The 19,383-nt window shown below is 44.2% G+C and overlaps 1 protein-coding gene across 1 annotated transcript in view; it reads right to left on the reverse strand.

Moving 5' to 3' along the window:
- Positions 1 to 19,383, reverse strand: part of LOC138250053 (interleukin-18 receptor 1-like) — a 462,391-nt gene that overhangs the window by 274,258 nt on the left and 168,750 nt on the right. The window contains exon 5 of the mRNA XM_069204433.1: positions 18,601 to 18,762. Within this exon, the coding sequence (XP_069060534.1) occupies positions 18,601 to 18,762 (162 nt within the window). The remainder of the gene's footprint in view (positions 1 to 18,600; positions 18,763 to 19,383) is intronic.

Consider the following 19,383-nt stretch of genomic DNA (forward strand, 5'->3'; position numbering starts at 1 on the left):
ACCTCTGCTCGTGCAGGGGTGCCCTCACACACAGGTACTTGGGATGGAAGGCCTGCCATAGGGGTGACTCATAAGTGACCTGGTGTAGTGAAAAGTGGCAGTCAAAGGGTGCTTGCACCTTTACACTGAAGCTGCAATGGCAGTCCTGCAGAACCCTTTGCTTGGGCTCCCTATGGGTGGCAAAATATATGCTGCACCCCATAGGGATCCCCTTGAGCCCCAATGCCCTGGGTACCTTGGTACTATATACTAGCGTCTTTTAATTGGACATCAGTGTGCCAATTGTGGGTGAAATACAGACTTATGAGATCCTGTAACTGGGGTCCTGTTTAGCAGGATCCCAGTGAACACAGTCAAACACACTGACATGAGGCAGAAAAAGGGGATAAGTATGCCAGCTTTCCTACAGAAAGCCACAAACATCCTTTCACCCAACATTACCCCAAGTCTCCTGATGAAAATTATACCTCTCTTGTGTGGGTAGGCCTAATGCCTGCAACAGGGAAGGACCCAAAACACAACATGGACACATCAAAATTATCTATTACAAAACTACCTGTTTTTGCAAGGGGTCATCTGAGCTTTTAGTCCTAGACTCAGCAGCATCCAAGGAAACCTACCAAACCCCAACATTTTTGAAAACCAGACACCTGAGGGAGTCCAGTGAGGTTTGACTTGCGTGGATCCCCCATCATTTTCTTACTCAGAATCCCCTGCTGACCGCAAATTTTGCCAAAATATCACATTTTACTCACATTTCTGTGTTGGATCACTGCACCAGTACAAATTTCCTACCACCCAACGTTCCCCTCAGTCTCCTGATATAAATTATAGCTCACTTATGTAGGTGGACCCAGTGCCTGTGACAGGGAAGAGGCAAAAACATGTAGAAGATGAGGGGGAACCAAAGCGGGTTCAAAAGGGCAGTTTTTTACAAACGTTTTTAGGTTTACAAGTGAGGCAGAAGTTTTATCGGATAGAGGATACAATGCTGGGTGGTAGGAACTTTGTGGATTCCAGAAGACTCCATCACAAAAATGTAGGAAAAATGCATGATTTTAGGCAAAGTTAGAGGTTTGCATGTCACTGTGGGTAAGAAAATGGTGTGGGATGCATGGAAAGCACACCACCCTGGACTCACCCAGATGTTTCATTTTCAGATATGTCTAGGTCTGTTAACTTTTTCTAGGTGGCAGCGTACCAAAGTCCAAAATGTGCAGCTTCTCACCAATCCAAGTGGGACGAGATTGGGAGTTAGCCAAGCTCTCTTGGCCCCTATGTAAAATCAAAAACCAAAAGAGGCAAATGTCCTCATTGGGATGAGACCCTTTAGTTTTCAGGGGGGTGCTAAAAGACTGTTGCCCCCTTCAGCTGTGGTGGGGGGCATAATTATACCCATAGTGATTGGCAGCCCTATCCCTCTATTTGTTTTATTTCCCTGGCAGCTAGTGGGCTTTCTACACCCCCAGGGGCGGATCGGGGGTAATTAGCCCATTTGACCCTCAGTGGGCAGGACAACTGTGTCCCCATTTATTTGGGGTGGGGGTATGACCATACCCCCACTCTGTTTTTTTTAAACATTCTTGGCTGGTGTCTAGTGTGCTTTCTGCCTCCTTGGAGCAGATGGGCCTTACAAAAATAAGTTGATCTGCCCCCAAGGGGGGGGGTCAGAACTTGCCTAAATGAATGACACCCCTAAGGAGAGCAGCCCTTGCCTAAGGGACCGTCCCCAAACAAAACACACACATAACAATCCCTAGTACCTAAGTGATTTCTGCCCCTCTGGGTGGCTGATGGGCCTAATAAGAATAGGCTGATCTGCCCCCAAAGGGGGCAGAAAGGGCAATCAGTAATGTGCCCCCATGTGGAGCGACCCTTGCCCAAGGGATCACCAAAAACAACATACACACAACAATCCCTGGTGCCTAAGTGGTTTCTGCCTCCCTTTAGGACAAATGGGCCTAAGACAAAATAGGTTGATCCGCCCCCAAGAGGGAAGAAATGGCCAACAATAATGTGCCCCCTGGGGGAGCAACCCTTGCCTAAGGGGCCACCCTCAAAAACAAGACACACACACAACAATCCCTGATGCCTAGTGATTTCTGCCCCCTTGGGGGTGGATGAGCCTAATGAAAATAGGCCGATCTGCCCCCAAGGGGGCCAGAAATGGCCTAAAATAAATTTCTCCCATGGGGAGCAGCCCTTGCCTAAGGGGACACTCTCCTTATGTAAAACAACAAAAAAATCTGAAGTCATTGGGTGGCGTAGTGGCTGGCAGCGGAAGCGTTTCCACTGCCATCCCTACCTGGGGAGGTGGTTTGGTGGCCCACAGGGGGAGTGCTAGTTCGCCCCCTGCAGGTCAGAGCCAGGACGTAACTGTTACATCTGTTGCACAGCAACGCTTTGCCACTGGACATAACTGTTCAATCTGTGACATGCAAGGGGTTAAAGTAGCTTGGCTCCACTATTGTCAGAAAAGCAGCATCAGCTGCATCACCCCCAATCATGCTATAAATAGGCGGGGGAGCTTCCCCTAACACTTTACCAGAATAATCTGGTATAATTAATGTTTGGATACATTGGAAGGCAGCAGCCAAATAATAATATCTGAATTTGGGGACAGGCCATCCGCCCTTATCCCTTGGTAATACTTAATACTTAAAAGCTCTACGAGCTTGAGCAAGTGACCATATAAAACTACCAGCTGTCTCTTCCATACATTTAAATCAGTTTTGTTCAAATAGGATGGTCCTAAAGAAGTACAAAACCCTGGGGAGGATGAGCATTTTAATGACATTGCATTGCCCTACTATAGAAAGATGCAATTTTCTCCCTGTCTTGACTAACACTGGGGCCAAATTATTTTCCACAATGGCGTCCAAGTTGACGGTGATTTTAATCCACAGATATTTAATTTGTTCAGTCTTTTATTCATCTTCCAGATATATCCATTCATTAGTCAAAATTTGACACTTGGTTTTATTTAAAAGATAGCCCAATGCCTTACTAAATCTTTCAGTTTCCTTCTCAATCTCTAAAAGAGTTGTCTCAGGGTCTGATGTTACTACCACAATATTATCTGCATATGCTAGTGTCTTGGTACCCACCAAATGCATTATTATTGGAGTAACTAGCCTATTGATTAACTGCATTCTTCTTGATAGATCAAAATATGAGGTAAAGAGCAGGGGTGAACAAGGACACCCCTGCTTTGTGCCCCTTGAAAATGAGATGACTTCTGATTACGACCCCACAATTTGTAATCTCATGGAAGTATTCTTATATAAAGCCTGAATAGCCTCAACAAAGCCAGGGTCTATGTTGTTCCTCTGAAGCACCACCCATAAATAGGCCCAGTTCACCTGATCAAAAGTTTTCTCAGCATCCAGTAAAATCAGACATGGGGGCCCTGCCAACCTCCATTTCATCATATAGTGCTATTACCTGTCTAACACAATCAGTAGTCCCCCTCCCTGGAATGAACCCCTGCTGCCAGGGAGAAACCAGTTTGCTTATCACATTACTCAATCCGGTGGAAAGAACCTTCGCATAAAGTTCAGTGTTACCATTAATTAAGGAGATAGGCCTATAAGACCCAGGTTTGGATTGGTCCTTCTCTTTTTCCAAAATGACAATAATATTTGCTGTTGACCAAGATGCCAGGGCTTGAAATCCACCCTGAATGTTCTTTAACAATGCAAAAAGCTTGTCCCTCAATTAAAAAAAAAATGTCCTAAAGAATTCTTAGGGGATCTTATCCACTCCTGCAGCCAAACCCAAAGCTACCACAATCTTGTCTGAAGTCATTAGGGCCACAAGCTGTTGCCTTACATCTTCATCCAGCTGGCCATCAGGGACACTACCCAGATATTGATTTCTCTCATATTCTGATATGTTGGTATCCTGCTGATATAGGTTCTGGTAAAATTCTCTAAATATCCTAAGTACTTCTGACTTTTCTTTCACCAAGTGTCCATGTGCATCCTTAACTTCAGTAATAGTACCATAAGCCATATTTTTCCTTGTTCCAAGTTTACCAACCCTTTCACTAAATTCATAGCACTCCTGACAACATGCCTGAAACTTACCCACAACTTTCTCCAAGTTAGATTGAGTGATTCTAATCCTCACCAAGGATATTTTATTTAATGTCTCACACAAAAGTAAATCATCTCTAGCTACTTTCACTAACAGAGATTCCAATACTGCTAACTCTGCCTTAGCTCACTGCCCTTATCTCTATCACTAAGGGATTATGATCGGTCATAATTCTTGGGTGTTTTTCAATCATTGACCCCTCCCACAATTCGGGCAACACAAAAAATAATCTCACCTAACATACTTCTTATGGGGGAAGAGAAAAAAGTATAACCTGGATCGGGAGCCTTAAATTGCTGCCATACATTCACAAGTTCATACATCCACAAGTCCATGGCTCGATACAAGAGTCTGTACTGCCCAAAATACTCTAGGCTTTCTCCCCTCATATAGCCCAAGATGCTGAGTAGGCAAGTTTCTATTGATATTCAAGTCCCCACATACAATGATCGGCATTGCCCAAGATGCTAACTCAATATTGATAAAGTGAATTATTAGTGGATCGTCCAGATTAGATCAATCAATAGAGCATAGTGTAAACTTACTCCCACCAATTAGGCTTTCTAAAATCATCCAACGACCAAGTTCATTAAAAGACTTCCTTGTCGGTTCTGCTACTCTATTGCAAACCACTAGAGCTAGCCCTTTAGTAGTTGTCCCATGTGTGGTGTATGCCAGTAATTGATAACCAGGGAATTCCAGCAAATGCTTTTTGGGACCTGTAGTATGTGTCTCCTGCATACAGATAATATCTATAATATCTGCCTTATGTGTTTTCAGCACTTCTGTCACAAAAAGCCTTTTTTTAACCATCATTTAGCCCACAAATATTGACTGTAGCAACACGCAAGCCGCTTATTCGTGCCATATCAATATTTATACCACTACCCAAAAAGAAAAATACTCCTGTTACACATAATCTGTCAGTGCAGATTTACGAGGTTTTGACTTACATCGTTTGTGCGCCCCCACCCATTCTCATCCCACACCCGCTAGCCTCATCAACCCCCCAAACCCTCTCCCTGCCCTGAAACCCAGCAAAACCCTGTCCCCACAGACCACCTCTCTCTCCAGCCATATGAGACAGTCAGACCACTAGGCCTTTAAGATAAGTTGCCTGTCCCCCCTCTCCCAGCATACCTATATCCGTCTTGTTAGCCATTATTTCCATTCACCTTCCTGTTCAGTCACTCAGAAATGGGCTCCTTCTCTGACACCACCCATTACAATACAGCTATCCATTATCCATTATCCACAGTCTGTTTAAGACAACTTTTCCATATACTCTTTAGCCTTGATCTCTGATGAAAACACACGCACAATGCCCTTGTGTCAAATATTTAATCAGGGGGTGTTCTGTAAATATCCTTCCACCCCATTCTCCTGATAGGGGTCAATCAGTTGCCTTAGTCGCTACCGTCTCTCCTCAGTAGTGTGACAGTAGTCTGGACAAGAAAAAACAGAGATCCTCTCAAAATTTCTGTTTGAGTCAGGATGAGCCTTCTTGAGCACAGCTTGCCATAATAAATAGTTGCCAAAGTATACGATAACGGCCCTAGGTTGCATCTGATTATGAATGACTCATCTCTTTGTGGTTTCAAAAGAAGTGGAAACTGGTGGGCCCTCTGTATCCCAAGCTCCCAGTTCCAGTTTTTAAGCTCAGGAAAGGCACCTTTAAATAATTGAATTATGAAAGTCTGCATATCTTGCCCTTCCACCCCTTCTTTGATCCTATTATCCACAAGTTGTTACAATGCTGTCGATTTTCAACATACTCCAATTTCCAGTGGATATCTGAAATCTGTGATTTGTGCAAGCGGATTGCTGTTCCATGGAACTGATGTTGGACTCTTACACAGTGGCATGGGTCTCAATTGCAATTATGTGTTCTCTAATCTCTGAACAGACCTTAGAGATTCTCTTCACTGATTCCTGAAGTTTCATATTGGTGATCCTAGCCTTCATGCTATCATGTGGGGTCTGTTTCATCTTTGTCCAATAAATTAAATCAAGGTACAGAGAGTGAGGGTTCGTGCGAGTATGAAGAAGAGCCTGGCAGAGGTTCCACAAACTTTGGGGAAATTTGCTGAGTCGATAAATACCCCCACTGCATGCCTCCTGTGGACTTTCTACTTCCTACTTTTACTTTCCCAGCCTTTACAAAATCAGCTCTCTTTGCCCTCTTATCCAGTCTGTCTCACTTAGGCACTCACTAGATGTACTATAGCTCCCACTGGAGTCCTCCTCTGGCAGCAAGCTAGAATCATTTGTATTCCTGGACCCATCTCATAAGGAAAATAAATTCTCTCCTGACTAAATCTACTCTGTCTACTACCTTAGTCGCTCTAGCTCCAATAATATCCCCAGTCATAGTAAACAATTTGCCTTCTTGATCCTGTCCAAACTCCCATTTGCCTTTGTCGACACAAATCGTTCCCTCAAGATTCAGAGTAGCAGGCGCGGTCCCATTTAGGGAGGAGTTACTTGGCTCTCACCTACTTTAGTTTCTATTTCAGTCTCTGCATTAGTTTCTAAGCCCAATTTATTGCCATACACAGAAAGAAATACTTTCAAACTAAAGATATACTATCATAAGCACAAACCTATGGAGAGCTGGCCACATTCCCCAACAGCAGGCTTCAGTCCCGGATTGCCTGGTCCACATTAGCTCCTTCAGTTGAAATGGATCGCCGCCCTTCACTGCTCCTGGCTGCTGGTCCCTCACAATGGGTAAAACCAGATTAGCTGCCTCCTCCCCTGGTAGCTCCACTGAGCATTTCATTTGGCTTGAAGACTTGAAAAGATTTGCTATTGAAGGTCCACCTCTACACTTCACAGCGGGTGCCTCCTTATGTACAGGAAGCCTATGCCTGTAACAGCCCTTTCTCTAGGTGGACCCCCTGGGTTTATTCTTGGTTTGTCAGAGTGTTTATGTAGTCTCTAGATGCAGAGGCAACTGCCTCTGATCATTTACTCCTGCACCTGCTCTCCCCTGAAAGCACCGGGGAGGTTTTGGCACCATTCTGAGGCAGGGGGCTCGCCGTTGCTTGCTCTTCGGCCCGTCTCAGCCTCTGAGCCAGTCACAGTGCAGCAGCCCCCAGCGCTTATCAATTGCTGTGAGCCATCAAAACAATGCTCCACCAAGGGTCCGTGATCCATAAAAATTGTTATGACCCCGCCTGTGTAATGCTGCCACCCAAAAACTACGAAGACACAGCTATGGACCTCCATTCCAGAAAAAAGGAATGCCATCTAAATCAGTAAGTCAGATCGGTTACACGGTATACGAGCTGGGACTGCGGGGACCCACCCACAGCCAAACTTGCGACCGCCATCTTGTCTCCCAGTCAGTTTAACTTTAATTCCCAATTGGTCAACAAAGGAAACCTACTTTCCTAATATTCATAACGTAGGTCAATTTGGGAGGGTTAGAAATAGTGTTTCTAGTTGGCAGTGGTTTGCACCCTGTCCAAATACGTACCCTCACTCCAGTAAGGGTAAGGGAGTCACACAGCTAAGATAACCCCTGCTCACCCCCTTGGTAGCTTAACAAGAGCAGTCAGGCCTATTCCAGAGGCAATGTGTAAAGTATTTGTACAGATAGACAGTAACACAGTGAAAATATCACAAAAGTACTCCACACCACTTTAGGAAAATAGACGATATTTATCTGAGTAAATCAAGACCAGCATGAGAAAAATCCAACATACACATCCAAAGATGTGATTTTTCAAAGATTAAATTATCATGTAGCGTTTAGAAACACAGTAGCTCCAACTGGGGCTATCACAAAGTCTTGACGGAGTAGTTCCTAACAGTCTGACGCCACTCACAAGGGAAGGCAGGCCAGTCATGGAGTTGCACTGACCCAGGTACTGTACCTTGGAAAACGAGGAAACAAAGATGTTGCACGGAGTCGGTGAGATGAGGTATCGCCGGTGTGGCGTTGGTTCTTTTCTGCTACCAGGGAGACAAGGCTTTGGTTCCTTGCTGCTAGGCAGGGAAGAAGAGGCATTGGTCCCTTATGGTTGCAGGGGAGGTGATGTGGCTTAGGTGGCAAGGCATCAGTTCCTTACGACAAGGCGGAGTCAATGAATTCAGCAGGTCAAGACACGAGGTGTCAACTTTGTGGTGTTGCGATCACACCACAGTGTCACAGGCGCTGCTGGGGAGTTGGAGTTGGGTGTCACGGACGTCGGTGACACGGCACTAGGGACCTCAGGCTGTGAAAGGACTTTAAAAGTTCTGTGGCTGTGTTGGATCTACAGAGTCAGTCATGGTCTTTGCACTCAGCGAGGACCGTGGCTCCGGTGCAGGCAGCATGTGGAGTTAGACAGCGGCACCAGTTCTGACTTCGCTCTGGAGTTGATGTACTTGGCTTCTTCTTGTGTACACCAGAACTCACTCCCAAGGGCCCAGAATTTAGCACCACTTGGCAAGTCAGGACTCTCAGCAAGGGAACCCAGGTGCTAGCTGATTTTGATGTATCTGAGACTTCTTAACAGGAGGCAAGTTCAGTCCGAGCCCTTGGGGAACCTTTGGAAGCAGGATGTCAACAGGAAAGGTCAGTCCTTTCTCTCCCAGGACAGAAGCAGCAATCAGCTTGCCAGCACAACAAAGCAACAGGCAGAGTGACAGTCTCACCTACAGCATCCATCTCTTCTCCTGGCAGAATGACCTCAGTCCAGAAGTGTTTTACATTTCTGGGGTCAGAAGTCCAGTAAATATACTCGTTTCTGCCTTTGAAGTAGGCAAACCTCAAAGAAAAGTCTTTGTAGTGCCCTATCCCCAGACATACTCCAGGGGGTTTGAGACTGCTTTGTGTAAGGACAGGCACAATCCTATTCAGCTGCAAGTATCAGCTTCTCCCACCACTCTAGTCCAGGAAGAACCATCAGGATATGTAGGGCACACCTCAGCTCCATTTGTGTGACTTTCTAGAGTGAATACACCAACAGCCGAATAGTCATCCTGAACCAGAAGTGTATTCCACAGATGCACAGAGTCACAGAATGGTTAAACAAGAAAATGTCCACTTTCTAAAAGTAAAAAGAACAAGTGATGGACAGAATGCTGAAACATTCACCCCATTACAGAGTTCTGGACCTAAAACCATAGCTTTTAAATACCCATGCCATTCCAGTTTGGACCCAGCCACATGCAAATCAGTCTTGACCCTGCTCCTCATGGGGATAGTCCAGCCCGAATTGCCAGGACAGGTCTTCCTTGGACTGGAAACAAGCATCCTGGGACCGGTTTCAGGGTATCACCCCCCATCAGCCAGGCTAGCTTGACACCAGCAGCATGGGAAGCACAGGACCCAAGTCTGGGCATACCAGGCCCACTTAGGGCAACAAATGCAAAAAGAACAAGTGATGGACAGATTGCTGAACCATGTCAAGCATTCACTCCAGTACAGAGATCTGGACCTAAAACCATAGTTGTTTTGCTACCCATGCCATTCCAGTTTCCCGGGACCGGAATCAAGCATGAACATAAGTTTCATACATTAGGAATAATGATTTCATAACTGTGATTCACAGAAAATCGCACTTTGGAAATCACTATCCCCATTGTTAGTACATCTGACCCAAAGTGCTGAAGCAGAGTTTCTTTAAAATAAAACTCGCCAGACCTTTCTAACATCTATCACGGCAAGGGCCCAGGTGCAAGGAATCATGCCACAGATTAAGGGTACTACTGTGAGGAGAGAGGACAAACAAAGCATTGTAGAACCCACAGGTTAAAAGGCATTAAGGAAGCTACAATAATTTCCATAAAGAAAGTAAATCAGGAGCCAGCTAATTCGACAGAGTGTCTGTAAAGAACCCCTTATATTTTGTTAGGGAAGGTATTATTTTCCAATATAAGAGAATTGATAGTTCAGAATCTGGGCCTTATTTGTAGTTTGACTAGAGGTACTGGAGCCTACCAGTCAAGAGGAGGCCCTAGCAGATTGCCTGCCATAATTAAATATCTGAGCTTGCCTGAAACAAATTTCAGTCGCTTCAGTACATGCACAAGTGTGGCAGAAGCACTGAATGCATGGCTGAAAACTGAGGGTGGCTATGTTTTTTCACCCACTTAACTTTCTGTGTTCCTTGTTTGTGTAACTCCAGAAAACATCAATGGCCCTTATTTGCAGGGAGCTTTCTTCCTAGATTTTGGAGTCATTGTAAGGTTTCCCTGCCCGGCTTTCCAGAGATTACAGCAGCACTTAGAGCCATAGGTATTGATATAGGCAGGGTGAATGTTACATTAGGATCCAAAGGTAGGAAAACAGAAAATAGAAACATGAAGGAATAGTATGAAGATGATTGCTATCGCAATTAATTTTGGTGTCAAACTCTTTAATGAGTACACACAACTAAACAGTATTTCAGTGCTCAAACCTGTAAAATGGGAGGAGAGAAATTAAAAAGGAATAAAGTTAAATTTTAATGAGACCGAAAGTTTTCATGCTCGGTCACATCTGGTAAGAAGTCTCACAATTTGGTCACAGTACCGGGAAGCTAAGGTTAAATGTCTTCATTTTGTTGAATTTCAGAAGAAATAACAGAATAGCTGTAGGTGAGCATAAATTCCACTCGGGTTGCACTTTTGAAAACAGGTTTTGATGAAAGCATGCTTTTGGCAAAAGACTGCTCTGTGCGCAATGTAGAGTGACTTGAATTGGATGGCAGTCATTGAAGGCGCGAAAGTAAGGTTCGGAAGTAGGCAAATTTAGGCACCCTCATGATCAACCGGACAAGGGTATTTTGGATGACTTGAAGCTTATGAAGCTAATATTATTGTCAGGGAGTCCCAGATGGAGGAAGTGACCTTAGTTTAGGCATGAACCATTGGGAGAGGAGCCTTTCAGTCGTTCACATTCATGCTTTAAAAAATGTTCTCAGATTTCATAGATGAAATGTATAAGTGGGGGCACCTGAGGAACATTTATTTATTGAAAGACTATTGTCTATTTTGACTCCAAGGTTTTTTAATTGTTACTGATATGAGGGTAGCTGGTCAGAGGATATTCGGCCAGTAGTCATGCACACCACTTTAAAATTAGTATTTATGCGTTCTCTGTATTTAGTTTGAGCCATTTACTGTCCATCCATAACACATTTCCTAGTTTACTGGAAAGCTCAATGAATATTAGGGTTTTGAGGCTTATCAATACCTCAGCATCATCAGCATAAGTTCAGAAGCATATATTCATTAGAGCTTTTGCTAATGGGCCTACATAAATCTTAAAAAGACGAGAAGATAGGTTTAGAAATGGGGTATCTGGTTGGCAATCAGTTTGCACTCTGTCCCAGCAGGGACCCTCACTCTCATCAGGGCAATGGAGATACACACTGAGATAACTCCTGCTCACCCCGTTGGTAGCTTGGCACAAGCAGTCAGGCTTATCTCAAAGCCAATGTGTAAAATATTTGTACCAACACACACAGTGATATAGTGAAAACACTACAAAATGGACAACAAATCATTTAAGAAAAATAGCCAATATTTATTTAGATCAAACAAGACCAAAACAGCAAAAAAGTAAAGTTATGAATTTTCAAAGTAAAAAGAGTTTTACTCAATAGAAAACATTGGAAGTGTTGTTGTTACACAAAGTACGTGGTTTGTGTCAAAAATAAAGCCGCACGGGCAATCGTGGATCGTAAAAGTCAGCATTGCGTTGATTCCTTACTCACAAGTGAGGCCGTGTGTCATTTCTTCTCAGTCGGGTAGGCAATGTGCCATTTTTCTCTTCGCAAGAGAGTGATGCATCAATTTCCGGACGAGACACCTCGAATCCACGCAGGTTCACAATGACTTTGACATCCAGCGACGATGCATGTGAAATCAGGCCACTCGGTGATGGAAAAACCGCGCTGCGAGGGGTTTGCATCATTTTCAGCAGCCGCAAGCAAGTTTTGTGTTGTTTCTCCAGCCACGATGCAGGTGATATGTTGATTTCCCAGCTGAAAGGTGGGTGGTGCGTCGTTTTTACAGCCACATTGCAGGTGGTGCATCAAAATTTTCCATGCATGGCTACTTGTGTGTGGATTTCAGGTCTTGTTCTACAAGCGTCACCTTTTAAGGGCACTGGGACTTGATAGGGCACCAATTGACAAGCCAGGAGTCTCAGCAGAGAGTCCAGGTGCTGGCAGAGGAAGTCTGTGATGGCTTTGAGACTCAGAGCAAGCTCAGTCCAGGCCCTTGGAGATTTTTTCACAAGCAGGAATATACCACAAAGTCCAGTCTTTATCCTCTTTCAGGCAGAAGCAGCAACTGCAGGCCAACCCAGCAAAGCGCAGTCAGAGGCAAAGGGGCAGTACTCCTCCTCCAGCTCTTCAGCTCTTCTCCTTGGCAGAGGCTCTTCTTGGTTCCAGAAGTAATCTGAAAATCTGGGGTTTTGGGTCCACTACTTTTACCCGCCTTTGAAGTGGGCAAACTTCCGAGGAAAGTCTCTGTTGTTCACATAATCTTGGCTTGGCCAGGCCTGGCTCCAGACACACACCAGAGGGTTGGAGACTGTATTGTGTGAGGGCAGGCACAGACCATTCAGGTGTAAGTGACCACTCCTCCCTTCACTCTAGCCCAGATGGCCTTTCAGGATATTCAGGCTACAGCCGAGCTCCCATTGTGTCACTGTCTAGCGGAAATTCACAAACAGCCCGACTGTCAGTCTGAGCCAGACAGGGAATACACAAGCAGGCAGAGTCACAGAGTCACAGAATGGTTTAAGCAAGAAAATGCCCACTTTCTAAAAGTGGCATTTTCAAACTGACAATCTAAAAAACCAACTATACAAAATATATATTTTTAAAGTGTGAGTTCAGAGACCCCCAACTCCACATCCCTATCTGCTCCCAAAGGAAACTTCACTTAAAATATATTTAAGGGCAGCCCCCATGTTAACCTATGAGAGAGTTAGTCCTTGCAACAGTGACAAATGAATTTGGCAGTATTTCACGGTTAGGACATGTAAAACACGCCAGTACATATCCCACCCTTAACATACACTGCACCCTGCCCCTGGGGCTACCTAAGGCCTATGTTAGGGATGCCTTACATGTATAAAAAGGGAAGGTTTGGGTACACTTGCCAGATCAAATTGGCAGGTTAAAACTGCACACACAGACACTGCAGTGGCAGGTCTGAGTCATGTTTACAGGGCTACTCATATCGGGGCACAATCAGTGCTGCAGGCCCACTAGTAGCGTTTGATTTACAGGACCTGGGCACCTCTATTACACTTTACCAGGGACTTACTAGTAAATCAGATATGCGAATCATGGAAAAGCCAATTACACAAACAGTTTAGACAGGGAGCACTTGCGCTTTAGCACTGGTCAGCAGTGGTAAAGTGCACAGAGTCCTAAAGCCAACAAAACTGTCTGGAAAAATAGGAGGAAGGCGACAAAAAGTTTTTCAGATGACTCTGCAAAGAGGGTCAGGTCCAACAATAGGGCTGATCCTTGGGGAGCTATTTAGGGCATAGAATATTTGTGTGAGTTATTATGTGATAATCCGATTATTTTAATGCATCCCGAGGGGAAGGAGTTGCACTACTTTGGAGCGGTGCCATGCTTGTCAGCTGCCTTTAAACATTTGAGTTTTATATGATAGTTCAACAGTATCGAAAGCAGATAACTCCAGTACGATCAGGGCAATTCAATTTTTAAGTCATTAATCATTAAAAGGACTGATTCTTATTATGACTTATGTGGACAGAAAAACCCGTCTGCTGAAGTCCCGAGGGGTAGGTTGCCACCAGTGTGGCAGCCTCCCCACAGGCGCACTACGAGTTTCCTGCTGGGTCAGAGGGCAGAAACGCAGTTTCTCCACGCTGGCCCAGCAGAAAACAGCCTACAGCACTGTCTCAGGCTCATAATAGAGCCGGTAGCAATGCTGTAGTGCGTAGGGTGTACCAGCACCCATCGCAATGTTCACTGTCTGCAAAGCAGACAGTGAACATTGCAATGGGGCTGGCCAGGGGGGTCCCTGCACTGCCCATGCCAAGTGCATGGGCAGTACAGGAGCCCCCTAAGGGCCCCCTCCATCCCGTCTCTGCCAGCCATTTTGTGGCAGTGTAACCACCATGAAACCGCTGATGGAGAAGGGGGTTGCAATCCCCAGGGCAGCGCTTCTTGCCAGCACCACCAGACCACAGTGAAGTCATAATCTGGTGGTGCTGGCGGTCCAACTGCGGCGGTAGCGCTGTGGTTGTATTATGGTGCTCGGACCGCCACATTGGCGGAGGTCCGACCATCAATGGAACCCTGGCAGTCATTAGACTGCCGGGATGCAATGAGGCCCTATGTACTGGATATATGTGAGTTTCCTAAGCAATTGTCTTGAAGGTGATTGCTGGGTTGCTTTAGAATATGGGTTTCCAGAATTTTAACTCCAGGAATGAAATTGGATTAGTTGTTTTCAAGATAAAGTCATTTGCACCCTTTTCTACAGGGAGTGCAGAATTATTAGGCAAGTTGTATTTTTGAGGATTAATTTTATTATTGAACAACAACCATGTTCTCAATGAACCCAAAAAACTCATTAATATCAAAACTGAATATTTTTGGAAGTAGTTTTTAGTTTGTTTTTAGTTTTAGCTATGTTAGGGGGATATCTGTGTGTGCAGGTGACTATCACTGTGCATAATTATTAGGCAACTTAACAAAAAAATATATATACCCATTTCAATTATTTATCATTACCAGTGAAACCAATATAACATCTCAACATTCACAAATATACATTTCTGACATTCAAAAACAAAACAAAAACAAATCAGTGACCAATATAGCCACCTTTCTTTGCAAGGACACTCAAAAGCCTGCCATCCATGGATTCTGTCAGTGTTTTGATCTGTTCACCATCAACATTGCGTGCAGCAGCAACCACAGCCTCCCAGACACTGTTCAGAGAGGTGTACTGTTTTCCCTCCTTGTAAATCTCACATTTGATGATGGACCACAGGTTCTCAATGGGGTTCAGATCAGGTGAACAAGGAGGCCATGTCATTAGATTTCCTTCTTTTATACCCTTTCTTGCCAGCCACGCTGTGGAGTACTTGGACGTGTGTGATGGAGCATTGTCCTGCATGAAAATCATGTTTTTCTTGAAGGATGCAGACTTCTTCCTGTACCACTGCTTGAAGAAGGTGTCTTCCAGGAACTGGCAGTAGGACTGGGAGTTGAGCTTGACTCCATCCTCAACCCGAAAAGGCCCCACAAGCTCATCTTTGATGATACCAGCCCAAACCAGTACTCCACCTCCACCTTGCTGGCGTCTGAGTCGGACTGGAGCTCTCTGCCCTTTACCAATCCAGCCACGGGCCCATCCATCTGGCCCATCAAGACTCACTCTCATTTCATCAGTCCATAAAACCTTAGAAAAATCAGTCTTGAGATATTTCTTGGCCCAGTCTTGACGTTTCAGCTTGTGTGTCTTGTTCAGTGGTGGTCGTCTTTCAGCCTTTCTTACCTTGGCCATGTCTCTGAGTATTGCACACCTTGTGCTTTTGGGCACTCCAGTGATGTTGCAGCTCTGAAATATGGCCAAACTGGTGGCAAGTGGCATCGTGGCAGCTGCACGCTTGACTTTTCTCAGTTCATGGGCAGTTATTTTGCGCCTTGGTTTTTCCACACGCTTCTTGCGACCCTGTTGACTATTTTGAATGAAACGCTTGATTGTTCGATGATCACGCTTCAGAAGCTTTGCAATTTTAAGAGTGCTGCATCCCTCTGCAAGATATCTCACTATTTTTGACTTTTCTGAGCCTGTCAAGTCCTTCTTTTGACCCATTTTGCCAAAGGAAAGGAAGTTGCCTAATAATTATGCACACCTGATATAGGGTGTTGATGTCATTAGACCACACCCCTTCTCATTACAGAGATGCACATCACCTAATATGCTTAATTGGTAGTAGGCTTTCGAGCCTATACAGCTTGGAGTAAGACAACATGCATAAAGAGGATGATGTGGTCAAAATACTAATTTGCCTAATACTTCTGCACTCCCTGTATAGTAAAGAGATAAGTGTGGATGAGTTGAATAAATAGGCTACAACTCCCTGTTCTAGTGAGGAGTTTTGGAAGGACAACAAGGGTTTTACAACAGCGTTATAAATTTGCCAAAGCATCTTAACTGTACAGGAGTCCAATCAGGAGCCAGATATTATATGCTAGATAGTAGATGAAAGAGGCTAGTCTGATATTGACACAAAGGGCCTAATATAGAATTCCGCGGACGGGTTACTCTGTCACAGACATGAGGGATATCCCATATTACAAGTGCAGTATATTCAATGGCATTTGTAGTATGGGTGGCGTGATATCAATCACGTTTTTGATATCCATGACGTGGCTGAGTAACATGTTTAACAAAAACTAAATCAGGACCAAAGTCCTTGAAGGATGTAGTTTTAAACACAAGTTCCGTATTAGAAGGAGAAAGTTTGCCTTGTTTAATTTTCCCTGTTTGGAGGGAGGTTTGTCTAGGCAGAAGTTGTTTAATTGATCACAGAGTGCCTGAGTAGGGGAGATTTCTTGGGAAGTCTGGGAAATGTCTGAAAAGTTCTGTACATTTTGAGAATTCACTCCTTAGAACTTTGTAGGTGGTGAGTCAGTCTGATGCACGGGCATCATGCTTGTTGGTCCAACTCTGCAAACTTTTGCTTTTTAAGAATTAACTCCAAAGTGTGTTTGCTCTAGAAAAACAAAAAAAATGTGTTTTCTCCCAAGAATGTCTCTTCCTGAGGCTGCCAGGTTTCACATGTGATGGCTGCCCAATCCTAAATAACGTTGCTGTTGCCATGTTGTCCTGTGGTGGATGAGGTTTCTGATGGCAAAGCCAACTGAGGTTCTACCGCTGGTAATTGTGTGCTTTGTCTTCCTTTAAATGAGGCAGCTAAACTGCGGGTTAGATCGGGCAGCGACCTCACTGGGTTTTGGCAAGGCGTGTAGTCCACCAAATCTAAATGAGGCTCATAATCATTAAACAGTTGAATCAGATGCATACCTCAGTTTCAAATTTTCCTATTGAGATCATAAGAAATTTCAAGATATTTTTCAAACCCCAACGCAAAATATTAGCAGATGCCTGCCTGACGTTGGAGCAAAACTGAGGGTCTTTGCCCTGGTAAACTTCATGTAGCATGCAGAAAAAAATACTTTTTAACATTGTTTTTCAATGTACAGGGAACAATATTTTTTTCAGGAAAACGGTATGCAAAATGCAGCAGAATACTATTCAATAAAACAGTTAGCCTGTGAATACATTGATCCTCAAACTGGGTAAATTGATTACCAGACCAGGGGCCAGATGTAGCAAAACTAGGTTTTGCGACTCGGAAATTGTGACTCCGAGCGACTCGCAATTTCCAAGTCGCAAAACCATCTGCAGAAAGGTGTCTCAGACACCTTCTGCGAGTTGCTATGGGGTCGCAAAGACCCACCTCATTAATATTAATGAGGTGGGTCGCAGTTTGCGCCCCCATAGCGACTCTGGGCACTCACGGGGATGGAGGCCTGCTGGGAACAGCAGACCTCCATGTCCGTGACTGCTTTTAGATAAAGCAGTTTTTTTTTTTTCCAAGTGTAGCCCGTTTTCCTTAAAGGAAAACGAGCTGCACTTAGGAAAAAAAACCGAAACCTTTAGCTTCGGATTTTTTCAGGGCAGTTAGTGGTCCCTTGGACCACTGCCTGCCCTGAAAAAATAATTTTGGGTCCAGTCACAAAGGGGAAGGGGTCCCATGGGGACCCCTTCCCGTTTGCGAGTGGGTTACCATCCACTTCAAGTGGATGGTAACTGCGACTCCATTTGCGACCGCGTACGCAGTCGCAAATGGAATTGCATACCACTGCGACTCGCAAATAGGAAGGGAACACCCCTTCCTATTTGTGACTCGGAAATGCATTTTGCGAGTCGTTTCGACTCGCAAAATGCATTTCTGCATAGCAAACACGCGTTTGCGACTCGCAAACGGCGATTTTCGCCGATTGCGACTCGGAAACGCCGATTTTCGCCATTTGCGAGTCGCAAACAGTTTGCTACATCTGGCCCCAGGTCATTTAATTCGAATTACAAACATAAGCACTAGTTACCCCCAATGAATTCTGCCTATCTATATTTTTCGGGCTTTCACACTAGTAAATTTCGAGTGCATTATTTAACCTTTTGAAATTTACCTATGGACAGCTGGGGCGTGAGATGGACGTTTACTGCAGAACTCATAATTCCTATTCGCAGTCCACTCGTTATCGGGGGTTCTATTCTGTACAATTAGTGTTTGATATTAATACCAATACACTACACTTTGCAAAGTATAGTAAGAATACATGACTTGCGCCAAGACTGGAATCTTATTTATTGTTGAGCATCGGCCAAAGTAGCGAATGTTAACTTACTACTGAATATTTTTATTGTCACTGTGTCGGTCAGGTCAAATGTGTATTTGCAATTTTAAACACTGCTGGTGTACCGAAGAACTGCTATATGTATTTAGTGCCCTACCTGACAGTGTGTCGTCTTTTCCAGTTAGACTTCGATATAATAGTACGATCTGTATTCTAAACATAAAACATGCTGCTCCAATGGATACGAACACAATTGAAGACACCGTGGCTATAATCATCCCAGTTGTAAATGCATGTTTTGGAATATCCGTATTGTTGTCTGAAAAAGAAAATAAGGCACATTTTAAGGAACTTAAAAAAACAAATAACATACACATGCCATATACAGTGCTTGTAGTGCAATACTTGAGGAACCATTTTGCATTTCAAAAGTGTGTTGAATTGCCACACATTAACCCCTTCATCTCATTGATGCGCTGTAACCAAACAGCAACTTAAGTCTTGCTTTTTTCATTGCAACATATCTTTTAATGACTTAACCAGAATTCAGAATGCAAGCCAGACCTTCTAACTTTGTCAGATGTGTATCTATTCGCATGCAAAATCCTCATGAAATGTAATTTTTAGAAAAGCATGGACACTCCAAGAGGAGCAATCATCTGTGTCTCACAAATCTGAGAGAAAATCCACAATCACATCCAGTATGTGTGATTCTAATAGCGGAACAGCGTCTATGTACATTGCTGCTGCTATTAACCTGTAGAAGGTGTTTCATGGTAGATCTAATCTAAGATCTAAGAGTGAAGCTTATTAGCACACCCCGTAATGCCTTTTGAATGGAAAATACAGTCCGTCGAAACCCATAACTACACAGTGGCTATCACTGCTTGTGTAGTATATATGCAGATATCTGGGTGTGAGTGTGGGTGTGTAAGTGTGC

The sequence above is a fragment of the Pleurodeles waltl genome, chromosome 8 (genome assembly GCF_031143425.1).
Source record: "Pleurodeles waltl isolate 20211129_DDA chromosome 8, aPleWal1.hap1.20221129, whole genome shotgun sequence".
NCBI classification, from domain to species: Eukaryota; Metazoa; Chordata; class Amphibia; order Caudata; family Salamandridae; genus Pleurodeles; species Pleurodeles waltl.